The sequence below is a fragment of the Mesoplodon mirus genome (assembly GCF_964341445.2).
Source record: "Mesoplodon mirus genome assembly, chromosome: 9".
NCBI lineage: Eukaryota > Metazoa > Chordata > Mammalia > Artiodactyla > Ziphiidae > Mesoplodon > Mesoplodon mirus.
This window is the reverse complement of record NC_138985.1, coordinates 48,390,959-48,415,758: the sequence shown is the minus strand read 5'-3', so window position 1 is coordinate 48,415,758 and position 24,800 is coordinate 48,390,959. Positions and strand designations below refer to the sequence as shown.

At 37.7% G+C, this 24,800-nt stretch overlaps 1 protein-coding gene across 3 annotated transcripts in view; it reads right to left on the bottom strand.

Annotated features, from left to right (window-relative positions):
• DGKB (diacylglycerol kinase beta) overlaps window positions 1-24,800 on the bottom strand; it is a gene marked incomplete at its 3' end in the record, with an annotated part of 923,203 nt that overhangs the window by 33,107 nt on the left and 865,296 nt on the right. For all 3 annotated transcript variants that reach the window (XM_082632047.1, XM_082632048.1, XM_082632049.1), the window contains 2 exons: window positions 4,094-4,214; window positions 2,956-3,016 (listed from right to left, as the gene is read on the bottom strand). In XM_082632047.1, the coding sequence (XP_082488173.1) occupies window positions 2,956-3,016; window positions 4,094-4,214 (182 nt within the window). The remainder of the gene's footprint in view (window positions 1-2,955; window positions 3,017-4,093; window positions 4,215-24,800) is intronic.

Here is a 24,800-nt window from a genome sequence, read left to right as displayed (position 1 = left end):
GCAGACAGTGGAGCCAGGCTACCTGCATTTCAAGTTCTACTCTGCCACTTACTATGTGGGTGGAATCAGGCAAACTATTTAACCTTTGTCTGCCTCAGTTGCTTTATCCACAAAATGAAGCTTATTATAGGATTTCTGTGAGAATTAAATTTGTCAATACAGGTCAAGTGTCTCCAACTATGTGGCACAAACTAAAAGCTTAATAAATGTTAGATATTTTTATTGCCATTAATCCTTCTTGATTTAAAACGTGGCACAGGGGCTAAATTTCCCTTCTCCCTGAGAAGAGTCCAAAGGAATGCAAAGTACTCATGGAAGGTGTTCTGTTTCACTGTCTTTCATTTATTCTTTTGTGACCCAGGCTGAAGAAAAGTGACCTTTCATTAAGACAAGAATACTGCTACTACCACTGCCACTACCATCCTGCATCATGACCACAATCACCACCACCACTGTGACTACCATCACTGACAGCAACTCTACCAGTTCACCATGACCACCATGACCACCATCACCACTACCACCAGCATCATCAGAACTACCGTCACCATAAGTTTCACCACTTTTTCCACCATCATCATCGTGATGTTACCCCTAGCACCATCATCCTAATCTTTACCATGAGCACATCATCACCACCGCCGGAATCAATAACAAGACCTTTAATATCCATGTGAGTGTAAACATGAACTCAGAAGTGTCATTGGGAGAGTGAAGAAAAACAAGATGTAAATATATACATGCTAGTAAAAGGAGGAACAGGAATTTTTTTAAAGGACATTTGGAACCAAGTACAGAGATAGCAGTAGGCATAGGAAGTAGCCATTTTTGAAAGATTTTTTGACAAGTTTGTCTTACATTATTATTACAGAATTAATGGATTTCACAAACTTAGGGTTCGATTAGCTAAAGGAATATACCAGGAGTAAACAAAAAATCATATTTATGTGCTGTACACAAAGATTGAGCCAAGTGCTTCAGAGTAAAACCAACAGAAAGGTAAAAATTAAGACTCCCATGTTATATGCTAAGCTGTGCTCTTTGAAATTGGTAGCTAACTAGTGGTTAAGAGAACGGGCTGTAATCAGAGTCCTGGGTTTGAGTTCCATTATGTGCTACATACCTGACCTTAAGTAAGTTATCTGACCTTCTAATGACTCAGTTTTCTCCATCTGAAAAATGGTGATATCCGTAATTTAGTTTGTGTGAATATTTAATGAATACTAATATAATGTTCTATGTCAATTATTTCTCCAAAAACCCCCAACACCACTCACCTGTAACCATGTCAACACCAGCACTTAGCACAATGCTTGTATTAATCTAAGATTAAGACGTACCTACCTCTAAAAAAAAAAAAAAACAACATTGTCACTCCCTAAACACTTCCCCCGCCCAATTTTAACCACGGAGTAAATGGTACCCTCATTCACAGATAACAGCTACCCTCCATTCATCCCTTTCCCTCATTCCAATCCCTCATCACAAAGGGAACTCATTAACAAATTCTCCCTGTTTCACCTCCACAGTGTAGCTTAAACCCATCCACTTCCTGGCCCCTACTGCTGCCGAAGCCCAGACCACTCTGATAAACCCTGTCTCCCAGCTGCTACTCAGTACAACCCATTCTCCACATAGCAGCTAAGGTGAACTTTAAACATGTAAATCAGATGATGCTTAAATCTTTCAACAGTTTCCTACTGCACTTAGAATCAGATGCTAATTCTTTACCATCATTTTTTCTACTTGATCTGTGCCCTGCCCATCTTTTCTACTTTACCGCTTACACTCTCACCCTACCTCTAAAATCTGTCGTTCCATCATCCTTCTTACTGGTTAACATACTGAGTTTTTGACCCTTCTTTCAAAAAGGTCCCCCAGACTCACTTGTCTAAAGTAGTACTCTTTGGGCTTCACTGGTGGCGCAGTGGTTGAGAGTCCGCCTGCCGATGCAGGGGACACGGGTTTGTGCCCCAGTCCAGGAAGATCCCACATGCTGCGGAGCGGCTAGGCCCGTGAGCCATGGCCGCTGAGCCTGCGCGTCCGGAGCCTGTGCTCCGCAACGGGAGAGGCCACAACAGTGAGAGGTCCGCGTACCGCAAAAAAAAAAATAAATAAATAAAAAAAATAAAGTAGTACTCTTCATACTCCACCCAGTTCCTCTTTGTCATTTTTCATAACGCTAGTAATCAAAAGTTATATTTATTATGCATCTGTTTTATATTTATTAATTTATTTAATTTCCTATTATCAGAATGTAAGTTCCTTGAGGACAATTATATTATTGAATACATTCTATTCCATGTTCTATTATTCCTATGTTTTATTGTTGATCATGACCTATATTATTGATCAGGTTTCTATTCTTAGTGCCAAGAGAAGTGTCTAGCATATTATTGAAATGCAATAAACTGTTCACTATACAAATGAAATTTAGGGAGATCTAAATGTCTGAGTGAAATAATATCTCATTATGCAGAGAACAACTACAATGGTCATTTTTCTATAGAGAAGGAAGACCTCAAATCCCCAAATGGAGGCAAAAGAACAGATGGGTAATAAATTCAGGGAGAATTATGTTTGAAGATCCCATAAATATTTTTTCTTATAAGGTGTTCTGAAATAAGTACAAGAAAGGTTAAGAGAAACTTTATCAATTTTGCTTAGTTCCAGAGTTTATAATTGATTTACGGTATCCAAAGATTATACTTTCGCTAACACAAACATTCAAATGCTAATCATTGCCAAGGGCATATAATGCCTAAAACCTGAACACATTGGCTCTGTCACATAAAGAAAGAAAGAAAGAAAAAAACGGTACTGGGTGATAGGTCCAAAGCTTAGGTATTGTGATTATTTACTTATAGGAGTATGTGATTAGTTAGTTATAGGAATATGTAGTATCTGGGAAGCAAAATTGAAAGTGACATAGCATTTTAATTACTCTGTACTCACGGTGCATGGGGTCTGCATCCATGGTTCCCCATCGATTTGCATTGGCAGAGACTTGCTAGTCCTGGGGAAAAATATTTCATTTTAAGTTTAACATGGAAATACTTGATACAACAGACTATATGTCCCATAAAAAATTATGAGACCAGGGAATGCAAATATGGTAATAACTGGGCTCTGCTCTCAAGTTATCTCTTTGAAAGGAACTTCAACTTTTTTTTTTTGGCACACCACGTGGCATGTGGGATCTTAGTTCCCCAACCAGGGATCAAACCCGCACACCTTGCATTGGAAGCTCGGAGTCTTAACCAGTGGACCACCAGGGAAGTCCTGGAACATCAACTCTTGACTATTAATGAATACCTTGAAAGGTATCTTAGTTACAGGAATGTTAAGAGCTTCCTGGTAACTGTCGTGATATAAACAAAAATTCTGGATGCCAAAAGACAAATGTAGGGTTTATGTTTAATGCCACAATCAGAATTCCTACAGCCAAAAGGGCCTCCCCTGTTTTCATGCAAACCCACATTGTAAATGTGGAGAAAAAGTGTTTGACATCTCAGATTTTCCGGTATCAACACTTTCATATATATAACGCCAATTATATCTGTGCTATAATCTGAGGTTTCACGTTAGGGTAAAAATAGACCTTTTCTCTAAAGGTAAAATTTTGAAAAAATGGTTTTTTTAAAGATTTAAATGTAATACACATATAAAATCTTACTTTATAATAATCCATTGTTTAATTTATAGAAGTAATGGTAGACTTTAGTCCATGAAAGAATGTAAGTTAATGGTGTGTCAACAGTGTTTTCATTGGGTAATTTGCCCAGTAGATACTTTGATGCTTCAGTAAATTAAACTGAGTGTGAGCTAGATTAGAGGGGGTAGAATTTGTATGTTAGAATTGTATCCATGGTCTCAACAAAAGAGAATCAAATTCCAATGGACATGGTAAGTAATAGTGAACCAAAACTTTGTAAATATTGTCATTTTCATTATTTTGAAATATATCAGCATTAATCACTGATAACTTGAGGCACAGATAAAACAAACATGGTTATCAGAGTCTTGTATGGCTTTAATTAATTTGTAGTTATGCCATGTCAACCTCCTTTCTCAATTATAGAGAAAGAGCTACCTGATGACCACAGAGGAGCACTGAGCCAGCCGCCGCCCAGCACTTTTCAGTCCTGTGTATATTTGCCCCATCTCCATGGCTCCTTCCAAGCCAACCACCTCCAGCAGCTGATCACTCAGATCTGAAAGAAAACAGAAACCTTGTAAATTACAGTGCATATGCATATGTGCACAATTTCATGTCATTAGATGTTATGGAAATGAAAAATGAAAGCTACTTCACAAAGAAAGCTTCTCTGTCTTGGATACTCTACTAAAAGTAACGAAAAGATGGCCTACTTTTGAAACTCTCAGTTTAACCAGACCCTGAGGTGCTGTGGGAAAAGATGTGCTGTCAGCTTATTCTAAAACAAAATGGGAAGAATGGATTCTGAGCCAAATAATGCCAAAAAATATACCAGTAGTTTTTAACATCAACAAACTTAACGTTATTCCACATGTATATATGGAACATTTTACATCCCACATCAGACATTTGGCAGCAAATACACATTTCAATACTATAAATAAAGTATGAGGATATGCTGTCAAACATGATTTTGTTAAATTACTCGAAAAAAAGACCTTAGAGATCATGGAATTAAAGTTTCTCAATTTAAAGATAAGACTTGAGGCCCTAAATCATTGAGTGAATTGTCCAAAGTCATAGGTAAACTTGAGCAGGATGTCAAGTCTTTCTTGAATTTGAAAAAAGGAATTTTTTTTTTTTTATGATAAGGAATGTGCTACCAAATTCTACTTGGGAGTAGGTTAGATAATTAGCACAATACAATCATAATTTTTTTTCTTACCAGAGGACAGTAAAAAGAGGCTAATAGTATTACATATTGCTTGTTGACTGTTTCCTAAGTGTCTGTCACTGGACTAGTCACTCTCTGTATACCACCTTACTGGCTCCCCCCGCAAAACCAGTTTAAGACAAATATGATTATTAGAATTTACAGATAGAGAAGCTAAAAGTTAGAGAAGTTAATTTATTCATATTAACATACATAGGAAGTGACAGAGCTAAAATTTGAATCCAATCACTCTGAGGCATAACCACAATGCTGTATTTGATACATGAGCCATACCAAAGAGAGAGACTTTTAAAACTTAGAGAAATATTTCTTATTTAGGGAGTGAGAGTGTTCTGTGTGAGCTCCACCTGAAGACTTTCACTCAGCGGGAAAGCAGACGAAGTACTCACGTCAGTAAAAGCCGACAGAGCGCAGTCTCAGCACACAGCCCCTTCGCTTACTTATTTGGTTCAGAATGCCCGAACCCTTGATTTGAAGGTAAAATTCTAGGTGCACATATATGGTCCTTTTCTATACTGATATTTTCATGTAATCCCATGTATTTTCAAATGTCAATAAATTGTTTAATATTGTTTTAGTAGCAACAAAAGCTGGAGGGGGTGGCATAGAGTGGCATAGGGTAGGGCATGATGATTATACAGATAACCATGTAATAGCTAGTCGTAGCTGAGGGTGGACTTGAAGAAAAACCAGCATGTGTGTGTTGTATGTACTCCATTTTGTACAGAAAGCCCTCATTCCCCACTGATGAATCCATTTTAGCACGAAGTTCAGAGAAATAAACAATATATTTTCAGCGTTGTTCAAATGTGTGGTGAACAGCACTTTGAAATCTCAAAGTTTGCTAGGCCCATGATCTTTGGCAAATTTTATATAGGCCCTGAAAACAAAAAGTGTAACCAATCCACTGTATTTTTTTTTGAAGAGAACTGACTTAAAAAAAACTACTACTTTTTAAACTTTAAGCTCTAGCTACAGCATGAGATTTCTTCACGTGGACACGATCATCCAGCTACCAGATCAAATGTTAATGAGTCCTAATCGAGAACATTCACCTTGCTGTTCTAAACCCTATTTAGACTTATTTCTCATGAAACTTATTCTGTGTTTCTAGTTTAAATTTATGTTGCCAAGAACAGATGGACAAGGAATGGAAACATATTCTTTCAGCTGTAGCCGGCACTAAAATGTGCTTGGCTCTATAGCCTGGGTGTTAATATACGCATTTTTTAGATACATGTCAACGAGCAAACTGCACTGTGGCAAGCACTAAAACCCCAGATGTGTGTCTGGTGATATTTATAAAACAACAACCACCACAAAAGTGAAGTTCATATTTAGTATTACATATTTTCCACTGCTTGATTCTTAAATAGGTGAAATGTTATGCTGATTTCTGTAAGGATCTGGTTGATGGAAACTATTCTACAAGAAATGAAATACTTTCTCACAAGAGAGTTAATCTGTATAAGCCCTAACTTCTCCATGAATCACAGGGATTGTCTACACCCACACCATATTGCTACTGTCTACCACCCTCCGTCTGATTTTTTTCTTTCTTTTAATTTGTCTTTGTTTTTCTCCCTGCAAAAATGCCATGAAAATCAATTCTACCATTAATAATTGGTAATGAAGACATTTCTTATAGATTTAGAAGACCTAGGCTTTCAAACTTTCATGTTCTTGCTAACACAAAGAACTGTAGAGAAATGGTGGTCTATTTACTAGCTCTGGTCAAAGTAAATAAATACCATATTCCTTCTAATTAAGTGTTCAGAAAAAAAAAGAAATTCTAATTTGTGCTGCATAAATTTTCTCCCATAAACACTGACATTTTTTTTTATACAGAAGCCTGCAATGTCTGTGTACAATTGCTGCCTCTTACATACTGTCTTTGAGGTCAGGGTCCTGACTGACTTCAGACAAAGATAATTTCTGTATAATTTTGAATTCTGTTTCTACATGTGGTATCATCTAGAAACATCAAAGACTTCCTCATGTCACATTCTAGCTAAAATTTACTTTAAGTGCAGGTCGTTCCTTGGGATGTCATAACCAACCAGATTCACCTCCTTAGTTGGTCTGCTACCTGGCTATTGCTTTCATACTTAAATGTAGGAGTAGTGAACTACAGCCCATGAACCGAATCCAGCCCACTGCCTGTTTTTGTATGGCTTGCAAGTTAAGAATGGTTTTCATATGTTTACAAATGGAAAAAAATTTTTAAATGACATATTGTGACATCTGAAGATACATTAAATTCAAATGTCACCATTCACAAATTAGTTTTTATTGGGACACAGCCACTCATTCGTTTAGGTTTTGTCTATGTCTGCTTTCACACTACAATGGCAGAAGAGAGTGGCTGCAGCAGAAATCACATGGCCCAGAAAACCTGCAATATTTATTATTTGGACCTTTAGAGAGAAAGTGCCAAACTCTGCTTAAGAAAACATTAACTATTTTGGGCCACTGACTTTTTCACTTTAGTACTGCCACTATAAATCCTAATGGCATCACAGTGAGTGGCCTGAAAGACATAATGTCCGAGCACTCATTCCTCACTGTGTGTACTGGTGTGTAAAAGAGCTGCTCGCAACCGTGGCATTTCACCACACTCATGTACTGTGAGGTTTCTTATAATCAGTTTGTTATCAATCATGTAATACCAAAGTTTCTAAATAACTCGGTTACAAAAGAAACTACAGCAGCTTAACATTCAGCATTATGCTCAGTCATTGCATCTGGTTGGCTTTCTTGCGTGTGAAAGTAGAACCATAGGTAGGAAGGCAGAAGTTGCATCTGGGCCAGGAGATGCAGGTGAGAGCTCCCCCTGGGGGAGTCATCCACTGAGCACTGAGAAAGCCTGACCTCCTGATATTGGGAAGTGTGTCTGTTCCAAGGAAGATAGTGCTTTTGATCAATTAATGATATGAGATATACTTCTGAAGGGGAAAAATAGTACGTTTCTGAAAGAGTTAGCATATCTTTCCAAATTGCTCCAGGGGTACAATAGAGGCAACAGAATCTGCCAAATTTGGCATTTTCATATTTAAAATAGAGAGTCTAGAAGAGGTACTTCAGAGAGAAGAAACTTAATGAAATAAGCAAAACTGGCATATAGTACAGCAAGATTCTTAACACAGGTCAGTGACTCTGAATGCAGAAGAATGTAACTTTTTCACTAACATGTAATTGAAATTAAGCACTTCTTTCAATTATAAATTTAGGCAAGAAACCATAGTCATAGTAGAAATATCTCTGACTTTGTCACTGACAGATATCATAGATATTTCCATATCACATTACAGTTGTTGCAATATTTCAAAATTCTATTTATACTAATCTTTACTGACACCTTAATAATTATGGAGCCCCTCCTAGATTTCTAAAGGTAATTTATTAATATGGGAAAAGAATCTAAAAAAGAGTGGATATATGTATATGTATAACTGATTCACTTTGCTGTATACCACTGTAAATCAACAATACTCCAATAAAGATATTTTTAAAGGAAGCACATATATTACTAAATCAAAATCTTAACAACATTTCAATATAATTGATTTCCTTTGTAATCCTGCATATGTTTTTGTGAATTTAAAAACATTACTCTGAGAGTCAGTAGATTTCACCAGACTGACAAAGAGGACTATAACTCAAAAATGATAAGAAACTCTACTTTAGAGTTTAATTTGCCTTATGACTTTGTATATCTTTTCCTGAACATTGTAAGTGCTACAATAGTGTTACACAGGGAATCAGGGGTATGAACGTAAAATGTGAAAGTCAGGGGTGCAGTATAGATTTGAGAACACAGGAGCAGAACAGCTAATAAATGGATAATATTTATTCATAGCTTAGGCTCTTCATTTTTGACAGTTATACCCTGATAATATGTCTCATTATGTAATTGTTTCAGACTGCCATATGTAGGGAACAGAAGAGGATGCATTACGAACACAGACTGAATGTGGGTTGTAGCATTTTGGCATTTCGTTGAATATAGCGTGTACTGAAGGGAGAGGAATGGGGTGGAGGCAGGGCAGGACATACTCCTTCATGCATGGTGTCCAGCAACATGCTGCAACACAGGGGGCAGCTATGTCCTGGGGCACACTCATTGACTCAGCAAGGACATTTTGTCATCACCTAAATTGCTAATTATATCACCAACAATTAAGTCCTTACCTGGCCAGGGTGAGAGGAAGCTAGCTATAGAGTTGTACCTTTTGATTGTGGGTAGATTATATGCCTTCCAGTGATGCTTGTTTTATCTAGCAGACATTTGAAACATGCCTGAGGATCCAGAATAAACTTTTAAAAAGCCAAGGGATGTATGAAATTCCTCCACCAAAGCAAATGCTTCAAGGATTCTTTTCTAACATGTCCATCTATTGCCCGTTGATTTTTTTAAAGTTAATTAATTAATTTATTTATTTTTGGCTGCGTTGGGTCTTTGTTGCTGGGTGCGGGCTTTCTCTAGCTGCGGCGAGTGGGGACTACTCTTCGTTGCGGTGCACGGGCTTCTCATTGCGGTGGCTTCTCTTGCTGCAGAGCACGGGCTCTAGGCGTGCGGGCTTCAGCAGCTACGGCTTGGCGGCTCTAGAGTGCAGGACCAGCAGCTGTGGCACATGGGCCCAGCTGCTCCGTGATCTTCCTGGACCAGGGCTTGAACCCGTGTCCCCTGCATTGGCAGCCAGACTCCCAACCACTGCGCCACCAGGGAAGCCCTGCCCATGGATTCTTAATTTAGATGTACTCCCCATGAACATAAATAGCTGTTTTCCCCTACCTCCAAAAATTTGAAAATGCAATTAGCAAAGGGCCCGAGTGGACATAGCTAAGCAAAAATGTATTAATATGAACTCTGTGTTTCACAGTACAAGTATATTTAAAGCAAAATTTTAGCACCTCAGGGAACCTACTGTACAATTACAGGTCTATCAAGAAAATGGAGATTATACATATGGTACGCCTACTGTGAGCAGGCTCTCTGCTAAGGGATTTACAGGCATTTTTTCCATTTAAGACTCCTAACAACTCCTTGAGGCTGGTATTATTCTCCCCATTTTATTGATGAGGAAACTATGTTACCTGTTCAAGTCTTCACACATAGTTGAAAATCTGGTTTTCCAGCTAGGTTGCTTGACTCCAAAATCCATGTTCTTGTACATATTGACAACAGTAAGAACTAACCAATTAAATGTTATCAGTAATTGAAAGAAAAAATACTACAAAGAAATATATGATACCTTAAAATGGTACCATTAATAATCCCACCAGGAAATCATTTCAGATGCTGTCACCAAATTATAATACAGTATAAAACTCTCATTCACAATGCTACTCCAGGTCATGTGTGTGAATTATACTCTGAAGAGTCTATAAGAAGGCTGAGAAACACAAAATACTTTTTGAAAGGACTTCTATCCAAAGTAGTCAGAAAATAAAAATGAAAAAGTTTAGAATGTAGCACACAAACGGATTAAGGAGAGTTATGAAAATCTAGCAGTGTGAAATATCCCATTCTTTGCTGAAATCTGAAAAATAAGGAGTTAAGGTATATACATAAATATAAATACAGCGGAATCGCATGCCTGACTTTAAAAATGACTTTTAAAGAATAGACTTCATCATCTCTTTTAAAGCCATCTGTTTTTTAAAAACAACCAGCTAGAGCTGACTATAACTTCATGTATTTTCATTCTAAAATTCTGAACTTCCCTAAATGGATCCAAAAAAAAAAAGTAGACCAGAAATCATAGTGTGGCATACTGTCAACACCTCTCTATTGTGACCAAAGTAGTTCAGGGCCTGCAATCACTTTGTTATGGCGTACTTGAAAGATGACCTTCACCTCAGGACACACAACCTAAGAAATTGTACGCATTTCATTCACAAGGCCATAAAGAGCCGGCTTAAAGACTTCCCACAGCAGTCTATTACAACTGGCAACGTGTACTATCAGTAAATGTAAGCAGAGAGTTTATGAGCACAAGCTAGCAGTGAATCTGAACACTGCTGCTTCTGGGATCTTGAGTCAGTTTGTTCTCGTTAAGCTTTATGGAGGGACTGAAGGCTGTCGCTTGTTTTCTGTGTGAATGAGCCGTTAGTGTGTGAGGGGCTGTTTTCACAGCACCAGGCCTCCCCTGCCCTCTTCCATAAACCAAGCTACTTCATGTGTCTCCTCATATTAGAGCCATCACTAAACAAAGCGAGTGCCCATGTGTGAAGGCTGATGTCAGCAAATTCTGAGTAACTTCTGGAGGGGCATCCTGCATCATAACACTGATGCCTGCTAAGGGGCTAAAGTCACCACCAATCCTTACTCTCCTAAGAATTAAGCAGTTCCAGGGCTTCGCTGGTGGTGCAGTGGTTAGGAATCTGCCTGCCAATGCAGGGGACACGGGTTTGAGCCCTGGTCCGGGAGGATCCCACATGCCGTGGAGCAACTAGGCCCATGCACCACAACTGCTGAGCCTGCGCTCGGGAGCCCGCGAGCCACAACTACTGAGCCCATGCGCCGCAACTGCTGAAGCCTGCACGCCTGGAGCCTGTGCTCTGCAGCAGGAGAAGCCACTGCAATGAGAAGCACACGCACTGCAACGAAGGGGGCCCCCGCTCGCCACAACTAGAGAAAGCCCACGCGCAGCAACGAAGACCCAACGCAGCCAATAAATAGATAAAATTAAAAAAAAAAAAGAATTGGCTACCATCTTTAAAAAAAGAATTAAGCAGTTCCAACAATTAAAAAACAACTTAAAATCCAATTTAATAGAGGGTAGTGCCAATATTATTTTACACATGGCTATGTATGTGATCTTTATATTCAATTTCCAGAAGCACTATGAAAAGCAGTTTTTTATTGAAATGTATTACAGAATATAATAGTATAGATTTACTGTTTCCTTATTTTAATTTCAACAAAATATGAAACACACTTGTGAAAAGGTAAAAGTTTTAAATCATGGTAATATATTTGAACTCATTTATAAACTTAAGGCTATAAATTAAAGACAAAATATAATTGTGAAGAATAGTGATTTATACTAAAAATCGTCCTGTATAAAAGAGCTGGTTTGTATATCCAATTATGCCTGGTAACATATAAATATTATACCCCTAGCAAGAGACTGAGGAACTCTAATACATTGGGGTTACTGTGCTTTCTCAGGCCATTTGCATAAAAGCACTGCTGGTCAGAAGTAAATCCCACTCTTCTGGCAGTCTGTCTTCAGAAAAGAGGCTACATGACTAGATAGAATGAAATCCAAGTAATCTTCTTTGGAACTTTTTGATAGTGGTTAAAATATAGGATTATATCCTGAAATCTGGTGTCCTGCCAGAGAGCCCTTGAAAACCTGCTGAGTTCAAGGCTCTGCACAACAGGAGTGCCAGTTTCTGATGAGAACAGTGTGGGTTTAAGGAGTTTTAATGTTTTGCAGGAGCAAGGACTCCATCCCAGTCCCCACAACTGTGGACAGGGCACAAGGGCAGGACTGAGACAGGAACTGTGATGGCCTCAGGCACTAACAACACACTTAACATCGTCATTGCCTCGCCACTTAGAGATGAACGCTTCTTGACTCATTCAAGTCAGAGAAGACACTGCTTCATTTGGCTTTTCATTCTTTTAGGCTTATGGTAGATTATAGACAGATGGGCCAACATCTCTAACAGGCTACCTGTTAACAAGTTAGTATAGATTTAAACACACTTGAATTCTTCTGTTTTGTACATATCCTCCCTCTTTTCTTTCTTATGCTGTAAGAGAATTCTGTTTCATGACTTTATAGCTACAGAAGAAGAATTATATTACATCTTGGATTACTAAATTGAATTAATGTTGACATAAGTAGTTTTATTTGGATGGCCTTTTTAAATTAGTCCCATTTGTAAATACTTATAAGAAATTCAATATCCTTTGTCATGTCAATTACAAAGTTAGCAGAGAAATCCATTCCACACATGAAATCACTTAGAAGAGAGAACTTGTAACCTACTACTGTGTAGGAGATTTTCAGTGTCTATTCACCTCATGACGCTTATTAATCATGTACTGACAAGTTTCCAAAGAGCTTGAATTTTTAAAAAATAAAGAATAAGCCCTTGTTTGTAGACATGTTGAGGGATTCAAGTAAGTACAAAAGGTCTCTGTGAAAAAGTTTTTCTTTACATTTTAAAAAGCATGTCATTTTATCTTTATAAAAGAACTACACTGATTACTAATTCATCTTTTAGGAAATACAGCAACAACATTCATGACTAATAGTAACATGAAAAGCAGAAATGGAACATTCAAAGTATGTTCATCCCTAACAACACTTGAGAACATAAGAGAAGTTCAAATGTAAACTTTCAGATTTCCAAACTGAGAAACTCAGGACTTTATCTCCCCTTTCAAGGAGTGCCTTTGGGGGTGGTGGAAGCCAAAACCTCTTTCACAGTACAAAATTTACGAATATAATTCATTCTTCTCCTACCTCCTCATATAAGAGATATATTCTTTTTAAAAAATAAAGTACTACTGCGTTGATACTCTTGGTACAAAGAAAATTTATTCTATTTAGTAGTATACTTTTAAAAGTTATTTATTTAAAAGGGCTTCACTGTATTGGTCTTGTAGCCCTTCATACAACTGAACAAAAGCAGTTCTATGAAAGAAGTCTAAACTTGGACAAATCATAAAAAAAAAGCAAAGTTCCTCTCTGTTTTTATCAAATTTGATTGCTGCAGCTGTTCCCAGTTTCTGTATTTTAAAAATAGCCTTATTCAGTGCCTTGTTGGCTAAAGGCCAGAGTGCCATTAGAACATGCTGTACGGAAAACCTCTATTCAGTTACAGATACAGAAATATATTTAAGATCAGTGGGGGTCATCTGCAGCAAACACTTGGAAAGGAAAATAGAATTTTAATGTGTTTGGACCGATCGCCACTTTTACCCGATAGTTTAAAGCTCCTGTGCAGAACCTTCCTATTCATTTTTTTCCTCTTAGTTGGGTAAAAATACAGAATGAGTATCAATTTCACTGGAAAAATATTATTAGAAAGTTCTATTCCTCAAATAGTATTTGTATAGCTGAGATTCACATTTCAAAGAATACCTATCAGTGGCTTCTGTTGGACAAGTTGGTAGGTATGCATCCATCCAGTGGAAAGGTACATATTACTGAGCAAACGTTACAAAAGGATTTGCAACTTCTCTCTGATGTAGGCTACCTAACTAAGGTCACTAGGTGTGAAACAGACCCGTGTATGCAAGGGAAATGAGCCTAGGGACTCATTCTGGACTGACAAATTCATACTCTTGGGCTTGAAGTATGTGGGGATCAGGTCAAAGAGTTGAATTATCTGGTAGCCTCTCAGAGCTGTACTCAGATATTCAGTTCTTTCCTTATTTTTTTTTTCTTTTAGCAAAGGATTCAATAAAACTAGCATGTGGGACTAAACAGATTCATAATGGAATGTTAATTTAAGTTGCAAGTAAAAAGACTCTGTTCTGCAAGGATCATCAATAAAAAGAAGAAATTTCTGAAGCCAAGGAATGAGAATAAGGAAGAATTAGAGAGCAGGTGTCTAGAGAGAACCCACGTGAGAGGAGAGCTCTTCATCACTGACAAGAAGTGAAGCACCCAAGATTTACCTTTCTTGAAAGCTAACATGTTAGCTTTCCACAATTTGGGAAAGTCTGGCAGAAAACATGAATTTCTGGAGTCAGAGATCCAAGACTTTATTACCCACAACACTGCTGTCAGTGCCCTGAACCTCAGTTTCCAAAAGGTGAAGCAAAGAGCATTTCCACCTTAGAGTCAAAGGGGGATAGAGAAACTAGGTCAGCATTCTGCAGGCTTCTTGGGATAGGACTGGGCTCACTGTAAACCCAGGGGCTTTACCCAGGGTAAAACCCAGACTCGTGTTATTTCCACAAGGAATGAGGATGAAGAGATGATGCCCCGGTGTTTCTGGTGCAAGACACAGAGAACCAAAAATTCAGTGGGATTGAACTGGTATGTAGAACAAAGCTGTACCATAACTGGGCTAGGGGCAGTCTACTGTAAAGAATATCTTTATTACTCTATTTAGTTAATACAATAATTTAACTGTTACTCTTTATGAGTTTTGAAATAAAAGTAGTAGTGATGACAAAGTATACAATAAAGTATACAATATTTTAGATCTCTGGGTAGAATATTAGAAAATAAGACATTTGTTATTTACCACATGCTTATTATAATCTCAGGATTAACAAAAACAAAAATGTCAAAACAAAAAATATCAGAGAAAAATTAAAATCATACATATCAGTTGCTAAGCTAGGTGTTAAGGATACAGTGGGTGAGCAAAACATAAATAAAGACTGAATACAATCTTTGGAAAGTAGAAGTTCACATTTCAGTGTACATTCAAAACTGAACACAAGTCTGGAGCTCCTAGAGGGCAACTTGCCACTACATGGGAGGAGTCATTCTGGTTAATAAATTGTTTGAGCACTTAGATTCAGCCATTCCTGAACCTTGCCATTGATTTTTTTTGCTATATGAGCAAATATATACACTTTGTATCTTTCAAAATCATTTCAAATATTTAAAATAAGTCGTTTTTTTTTCTTTAATAGATCTCTATTGGAGTATAATTGCTTCACAATACTGTGTTAGTTTCTGTTGTACACCAAAGTGAATCAGCTATATGCATACATATGTCTCCATATCCCTTCCATCTTCAGCCTCCCTCCCACCCTCCCTATTCCACCCCTCTAGGTCATTGCAAAGCACGAAGATGATCTCCTTGTGCTATGCTGCTGCTTCCCACTAGCTAACTATTTTATATTTGGTAGTGTTATTTAGCCAGTTGAATTGGGTTTCCCTCACTTACAACTGAATGGCACCTGAGTGTCATGACTTCCGGTTCTTAGCATTGCCAGATTCACCGTCCTCAGTGTACTCTGGTGGTATCATTCTCCTTCCCTGACACATTTCATTGATTTGTATTCACTAAAGTGCAAGAACCTTGGCATTCAGCTAGCCATAATCTTAACTTTATTTCCAATGTTCCTCTATGCAAATTTTCACACCTTGTTCAAACTACTATTTTTCTGTTCCCTAAAATAAGTCCCATTGCTACTACTCTGCTCCTCAATATTAAGGAAAGCTTTTTCCTCTCTTCCATAAACTCTGTTAGTCCTTTAAAGTTCAGTTTAATAACACCTCTTCTGTAATGCTTTCTTTTATGTCACCAACCTGCTGCTAAATGTTATAAAAACACTCTATCTTTAGGACCCTTTTGACACTCAACCCACACTGTGAGGCTGCAAACACAGTAGCAAAGATTCACATAAGGTGGACCTGGAGTGCAAGACCTAGCAGTTAAAAAATGACACATGTCACTTTTCACTTTGGTCATCTCATTGCCTAATGGACTGTATGAGAGCTCCTAACTGTTGAGCATAATCATTACCAATATTTTAGTCCAATTATGATCCCCCCCCACTGCTCACAAAAGAAATCCCAATTTTTACATAGCTATTATGAATTTTTGATGATCTCATTTTGTTCCATCCTGATTAGGAATTTTGGCAAGAATTTTTATTTTCCTGGTTTAAATTTCATCTCTGCATTTTGTTATATCATACATATTGTTTCAGAATAACTAACATTCATTGCTCATTTATCCATTCATTTCATACTACAAAATTACACTGAATACCAAATAGATTCTCAATAGATCAATATATGCCAGGTACTGTGGAAAGCAACTGCGACTGATGTGAATGATGTTACGGTTCCTTACTTCAAACAGGTTAGTATCCTTAAGAGAAAGGATAAAAAGAGTAAAAAAAAAAAAAAAAAAAAAAAACCAACAAAAACAAAAAACTGTAACGTAGTATATACTTAGTGCTACAACAGACACATATTCTATGTATACATTGACAAAAATGTTGAGTGTTTAATTCTATGGATGGTAGCTGGGGTGGGGAGAATTTGGACAGAAGTTTAGGGGAAGTCTTTCTGGATTGATGATATTGATGGTGAATTTTAGTTTTCTGATGCTGGGTTAAGTGAAGCCCTTCCAGGACAAGAAAAGAGTATGGAAACACAATGACATTTAAAATGACATGGTATGTTCAGTGAATTATAAAAGTCTCCATTTTCCTGGACTGTAAGTAGCACGAGGAAGAGTTGTGAGAAATGAGGTAATGAGGACTCAGTCATGAAGGGCCTTATAAACGTTGATTAGATCCTTGGTTTTCCCTGCATTTGACTGAGGGCCAGTTAAGATTTCCAAACTAAGTAGAGAAGTGATTACATTTAAAATTAAAACATTTAGGGAGTGATGTGAAAGACAGACTACAAAGAAAGGAGGTAAGAAGCAGAGTGGTCAGTTAGAGCACTGCTGAAATAACCCTGGTGAGGGATGACAAGACTTAAACAAGGCCACGACCATGTGCATGGAAGGGAAAGTTGTGTAGGAGGTAGCACTGGCAGTGTCATGAACTGGGAGATGGGAGCACTGGAAGGGATGAAGATGCCCAGGTTCATGCTCGTGATGCAAGCCGATGGCACTGCTATCAACCAAGATGAGGAAAGCCGGCGGAAAGCCAGTGGGAAAGCAGAGAACATGGTGAGTTTGACTCAGGATATGCTGATATCATGGTCTCTGTGGGACATTCACAAAGAGCCCTCTGAAAGTCCAGAGAGGACTGTTTGGAGAAAACATATCTATAGATATGAACACTATCTCTAAATTAACTTAAAATCTTAAAAGGTCGAGAATCATACACTGTTGTTTTGGAGTTTGCTGTTGTTTTGTTTTGTTTTTAGATCCCCAAATGTACAACCTGGCACACAGCAGACAATCAATAAGCATATGTTAAATTAGTAAAAATGTACTGTATTAAGTACACTTGAAGCTTTTCTGATAGTCCTCTATAAGTCCTCCAAAAGAAAGACAGACTCACCTTTGAATTTGTTTTAAAATGAGTACTCGCTGGGAAAAAAAAGGCTCATGATTTTAGAGAAACATTCTTGAAGTGACAAACAACGTACTGTTTTTGATTAAAGATAAATATTCATAGATTATCCTTTATATAGTAGTTATTTCTTACATTTACCTGGCTCTCTATTGTTTCCCTCATTTTTTCATGATTTAATACACCCATAGTATTTAAGAACTATGCTTAAGCCATTGTTAGATGAATTTTTTTTTTAACTTGCAATGGAAGATTTCTTAATGATACAATTTTATAGAGGAAGAAAAGAAGTCACAGAAGATAAATTAGGGTGTCTAGGGTTCTTCTCAGGATATTACATTTCCTCCCTGCATCTCAGGCATACTGATGGAAAGATTCTTTGGAATCTTTGTATAAACATCAAGGTAATTTTCAAACGCAAAGCTCTTGTTATCTAGCCATTTTGTTTTTGGAAACTCCTTTGTCATTACTAATTCTTCTCAACCTTCATCATAATTCAAAATACTGAAAACTTCATTATTTTTACTGACTACTGTTTTGTTTTCAAATATTTCCAAAACTGATTATAATTTTTAAAACATCTTTATTAGAGTACAATTGCTTTATAATAGTGTGTCAGTTTCTGCTCTATAACAAAGTGAATCAGTTATACATATGTCCCCATATCTCTTCCCTCTTGCGTCTCCCTCCCTCTCACCCTAGCCATCCCACCCCTCTAGGTGTTCACAAAGCACCGAGCTGATCTCCCTGTGCTATGTGGCTGCTTCCCACTAGTTATCTATTTTACATTTGGTAGTGTGTATATGTCCATGCCACTCTCTTTGTCCCAGCTTACGCTTCCTCCTCCCTGTATCCTCAAGTCCATTCTCTAGTAGGTCTGCATCTTTATTCCCGTCTTGCCCCTAGGTTCTTCTGACCATTTTCTTTCTTTTTTTTTAGATTCCATATATATGTGTTACCATACAGTATTTGTTTTTCTCTTTCTGACTTACTTCACTCTGTATGACAGTCTCTAGGTCCATCCACCTCTCTACAAATAACTCAGTTTCATTCATTTTTATGGCTGAGTAATATTCCATTGTATATATGTGCCACATCTTCTTTAACCATTCATCTGTCGATGGACACTTAGGTTGCTTCCATGTCCTGGCTATTTTAAATAGAGCTGAATGAACACTGTGGTACATGACATGACTCTTTATGAATTATGGTTTTCTCAGGGTATATGCCCAGTAGTGGGATTGTTGGGTCATATGGTAGTGCTATTTTTAGTTTTTTAAGGAACCTCCATACTGTTCTTCATAGTGGCTGTATCAATTTACATTCCCACCAACAGTGCAAGAGGGCTCACTTTTCTCCACACCCTCTCCAGCATTTATTGTTTGTAGATTTTTTGATGATGGCCATTCTGACTGGTGTGAGATGATATCTCATTGTAGTTTTGATTTGCATTTCTCTAATGATTAATGATGTTGAGCATTCTTTCATGTGTTTGTTGGCAATCTCTATATCTTCTTTGGAGAAATGTCTATTTCGGTCTTTTGCCCATTTTTGGATTGGGATGTTTGTTATTTTGATATTGAGCTGCATGAGTTGCTTGTATGGTTTGGAGATTAATCCTTTGTCAGTTGCTTCATTTGCAAATATTTTCTCATTCTGAGGGTTGTCTTTTCGTCTTGTTTATGGTTTCCTTTGCTGTGCAAAAGCTTCTAAGTTTCACTAGGTCCCGTTTGTTTATTTTTGCTTTTATTTCCATTTCTTAAAGGAGGTGGGTCAAAAAGAATCTTGCTGTGATTTATGTCATAGAGTGTTCTGCCTATGTTTTCCTCTAAGAGTTTGATGGTGTCTGGCCTTACATTTAGGTCTTTATCCATTTTGAGTTTATTTTTGTGTATGGTGCTAGGGAGTGTTCTAATTTCATTCTTTTACATGTAGTTGTACAGTTTTCCCAGCACCACTTACTAAAGAGGCTGTCTTTTCTCCACTGTATATTCTTGCCTCCTTTATCAAAGATAAGGTGACCATATGTGCATGGGTTTATCTCTGGGCTTTCTATCCTGTTCCATTGATGTATATTTCTGTTTTTGTGCCAGTACTATACTATCTTGATTACCGTAGCTCTGTAGTATTGTCTGAAGTCCAGGTGCCTGATTCATTCAGCTCTGTTTTTCTTTCTCAAGATTACTTTGGCTATTCGGGGTCTTTTGTGTTTCCATACAAATTGTGAAATTTTTTGTTCTAGTTCTGTGAAAAATGCCAGTAGTAGGGCTTCCCTGGTGGCGCAGTGGTTGAGAGTCCACCTGCTGATGCAGGGGACACGGGTTCGTGCCCTGGTCTGGGAGGATCCCAAATGCCATGGAGCGGCTGGGCCCATGAGCCATGGCCACTGAGCCTGTGCATCCAGAGCCTGTGCTCCGCAACGGGAGACGCCACAACAGTGAGAGGCCCGCATACCGCAAGAAAAAAATAAAAATAAAAATGCCAGTGGTAGTTTGATAGGGATTGCATTGAATCTATAGATTGCTTTGGTTAGTAGAGTCATTTTCACAGTGCTGATTCTTCCAATCCAAGAACATGGTATATCTCTCCATATATTTGTATCATCTTTAATTTCTTTCATCAGTGTCTTATAGTTTTCTGTATACAGGTCTTTTGTTTCCTTAGGTAGGTTTATTCCTAGGTATTTTATTCTTTTTGCTGCAGTGGTAAATGGGAGTGTTTCCTTAATTTCTCTTGCAGATTTTTCATCATTAGTGTACAGGAATGCAAGAGATTTCTGTGCATTAATTTTGTATCCTGTTACTTTACCAAATTCATTGATTAGCTCTAGCAGTTTTCTGGTAGCATCTTTAGGAGTCTCCATGTATAGAATCACGTCATCTGAAAACAGTGACAGCTTTACTTCTTCTTTTCCAATTTGGATTCCTTTTATTTCTTTTTCTTCTCTGACTGCCGTGGCTAAAACTTCCAACACTATGTTGTGGTGAGAGTGGGCAACCTTGTCTTATTCCTGATCTTTGTGGAAATGGTTTCAGTTGTTCACCATTGAGGACTATGTTGACTGTGGGTTTGTCATATATGGCCTTTATTATGTTGAGGAAAGTTCCCTCTATGCCTACTTTCTGGCGGGTTTTTATCATAAATGGGTGTTGAATATTGTCGAAAGCTTTCTCTGCATCTATTGAGATGATCATATGGTTTTTCTCCTTCAATTTGTTAGTATGGTGTATCACGTTGATTGATTTGCGTATATTGAAGAATCCTTGCATTCCTGGGATAAACCCCACTTGACCATGGTGTATGATCCTTTTAATGTGCTGTTGGATTCTGTTTGCTAGTATTTTGTTGAGGATTTTTGCATCTATATTCATCAGTGATATTGGCCTGTAGTTTTCTTTCTTTGTGACATCTTTGTATGGTTTTGGTATCAGGGTGATGGTGGCCTCGTAAAATGAGTTTGGAGTGTTCCTCTCTCTGCTGTATTTTGGAAGAGATTGAGAAGGATAGGTGTTAGCTCTTCTCTAAATGTTTGATAGAATTCTACTGTGAAGCCATCTGGTCCTGTGCTTTTGTTTGTTGGAACATTTTTAATCACAGTTTCAATTCCAGTGCTTGTGATTGGTCTGTTCATATTTTCTATTTCTTCCTGGTTCACTCTTGGAAGGTTGTGCATTTCTAAGAATTTGTCCATTTCTTCCAATTTGTCCATTTCATTGGCATATAGTTGTTTGTAATAATCTTTCATGATCCTTTGTATTTCTGCAGTGTCAGTTGTTACTTCTCCTTTTTCATTTCTAATTCTACTGACTTGAGTCTTCTCCCTTTTCTTCTTGATAAGTCTGGCTAATGGTTTATGAATTTTGTTTATCTTCTCAAAGAACCAGCTTTTAGTTTTACTGATCTTTGCTATCATTTCCTTCATTTCTTTTTCATTTATTTCTGATCTGATCTTTATGATTGCTTTCCTTCTGCTAACTTTGGGGTTTTTTTGTTCTTCTTCATCTAACTGCTTTAGGTGTAAGGTTAGGTTGTTTATTTGAGATGTTTCTTATTTCTTAAGGTAGGCTTGTATAGCTATAAACTTCCCTCTTAGAACTGCTTTTGCTGCATCCCAGAGGATTTGGGTCACTGTGTTTTCACTTTGTTTCTAGGTATTTTCCGATTTCCTCTTTGATTTCTCCAGTGATCTCTTGGTTATTAAGTAGTGTATTGTTTAGCCTCCATGTGTTTGTATTTCTTAGATTTTTTCCTGTAATTGATATCAGGTCTCATAGTGTTGTGCTCAGAAAAGATACTTGATACGATTTCAATTTTCTTAAATTTACCAAGGCTTGATTTGTGACCCAAGATATGATCTATCCTGGAGAATGTTCCATGAGCACTTGAGAAGAAAGTATATTCTGTTGTTTTTGGATGGAATGTCCTATAAATATCAATTAAGTCCATCTTGTTTAATGTATCATTTAAAGCTTGTGTTTCCTTATTATTTTCATTTTGGATGATATGTCCATTGGTGAAAGTGGGATGTTAAAGTCCCCTAGTATGATTGTGTTACTGTTGATTTCCCCTTTTATGGCTGTTAGTATTTGCCTTATGTATTGAGGTGCTCCTATGTTGGGTACATAAATATTTACAATTGTTATATCTTCTTCTTGGATTAATCCCTTGATCATTATGTAATGTCCTTCTTTGTCTCTTATAATAGTCTTTGTTTTAAAGTCTATTTTTTCTGATATGAGAATCGCTACTCCAGCTTTCTTTTGATTTCCATTTGCATAGAGTATCTTTTTCCATCCCCTCACTTTCAGTCTGTATGTGTCCCTAAGTCTGAAGTGGTTCTCTTGCAGACAGCATGTATATGGGTCTTGTTTTTGTATCCATTCAGCCAGTCTATGTCTTTTGGTTGGAGCATTTAATCCATTTACATTTAAGGTAATTATCGATATGTATCTTCCTATTACGATTTTCTTAATTGTTTTGGGTTAATTATTGTAGGTCTTTTCTTTCTCTTGTGTTTCCTACCTAGAGAAGTTCCTTTAGCATTTCTTGTAAATCTGGTTTGGTGGTTCTGAATTCTCTTAGCTTTTGCTTGTCTGTAAAGCTTTTAATTTCTCTGTCCAATCTGAATGAGATCCTTTGCTGGGTAGAGTAATCTTGGTTGTAGGTTTTTCCCATTCATCACTTTAAATATGTCCTGCCACTCCCTCTTGGCTTGCAGATTTTCTGCTGAAAGATCATCTGTTAACCTTATGGGGATTCCCTTATGTGTTACTTGTTGTTTTTCCCTTGCTGCGTTTAATATTTGTTCTTTGTATTTAATTTTTGATAGTTTGATTAATATGTGTCTTGGCGTGTTTCTCCTTGGATTTATCCTGTATGGGTCTCTCTGTGCTTCCTGGACTTGGTTAAGTATTTCCTTTCCCATATTAGTGACGTTTTGAACTATAATCTCTTCAAATATTTTCTCAGTCCCTTTCTTTTTCTCTTCTTTTTCTGGGACCCCTATAATTCAAATGTTGGTGCATTTAATGTTGTCCCAGAGGTCTCTGAGACTGTCCTCAATTCTTTTCATTCTTTTTTCTTTATCCTGCTCTGCGGTAGTTATTTCCTATTTTATCTTCAAGGTCACTTATCCTTTCTTCTGCCTCAGTTATTCTGCTATTGATCCCTTCTAGAGAATTTCTAATTTCATTTATTGTATTGTTTATCATAGTTTATTTGCTCTTTAGTCCTTCTAGGTCCTTGTTAAACGTTTCTTGTATTTTCTCCAATCTAGTTCCAAGATTTTGGATCATCTTTACTGTCATTATTCTGAATTCTTTTTCAGGTAGAGTGCCTATTTCCTCTTTACTTGTTAGGTCTGGTGGGTTTTTGCGTTGCTCCTTCATCTGCTGTGTGTTTCTCTGTCTTCTCATTTTGCTTAACTTACTGTGTTTGGGGTCTCCTTTTTGCAGGCTGCAGGTTCATAGTTCCCATTGTTTTTGGTGTCTGTCCCCAGTGGCTAAGGGTGGTTCAGTGGGTTGTGTAAGTTTCCTGGTGGAGGGGAGTAGTGCCTGTGTTCTGGTGGATGAGGCTGGATCTTGTCTTTCTGGTGGGCAGGTCCACGTCTGGTGGTGTGTCTTGGGGTGTCTGTGGCCTTATATTGATTTTAGGCAGCTTCTGTGCTAATGGCTGGGGTTGTGTTCCTGTCTTGCTAGCTGTTTGGCATAGGGTGTCCAGCACTGTAGCTTGTTGGTCACTGTGTGGAGCTGGGTATTCGTGTTGAGATGGAGATTTCTGGGACATTTTCACCGTTTGATACTACGTGGAGCTGCGAAGTCTCTTGTGGACCAGTGTCCTGAACTTGGCTCTCCCACCTCAGTGGCACAGCCCTGACGCCTGGCTGGAATACCAAGAGCCTGTCCTCCACACAGCTCAGAATAAAAGGGAGAAAAAAAAAAAAGAAAGAAAGAAGAAGATAAAATAAAATAAAATAAAGTTATTAAAATAAAAAATTGTTAAGAATGAAAATTTTTTTAATAAAGAAAAACAACAGCAACAAAAAAACCAGACAGACAGAATCCTAGGACAAATGGTAAAAGCAAAGCTATACAGACAAAAGCACACACAGAAACATACACATATACAGTCACAAAAAGAGAAAAAGGGGAAAAAAAAATATCGTTGCTCCCAAAGTCCACCTCCTCAATTTGGGACGATTCGTTCTCTATTCAGGTATTCCACAGATGCAGGGTACATCACATTGATTGTGGAGATTTAATCAGCTGCTCCTGAGGCTGCTGGGAGAGATTTTCCTTTCTCTTCCTTGTTGGCACAGCTACTGGGGTTCAGCTTTGCATTTGGACCCGCCTGTGCGTGTAGGTCGCCTGAGGGCGTCTGTTCTTCGCTCAGGCAGGACGGGATTAAAGGAGCAGCTGATTCGGGGGCTCTGGCTCACT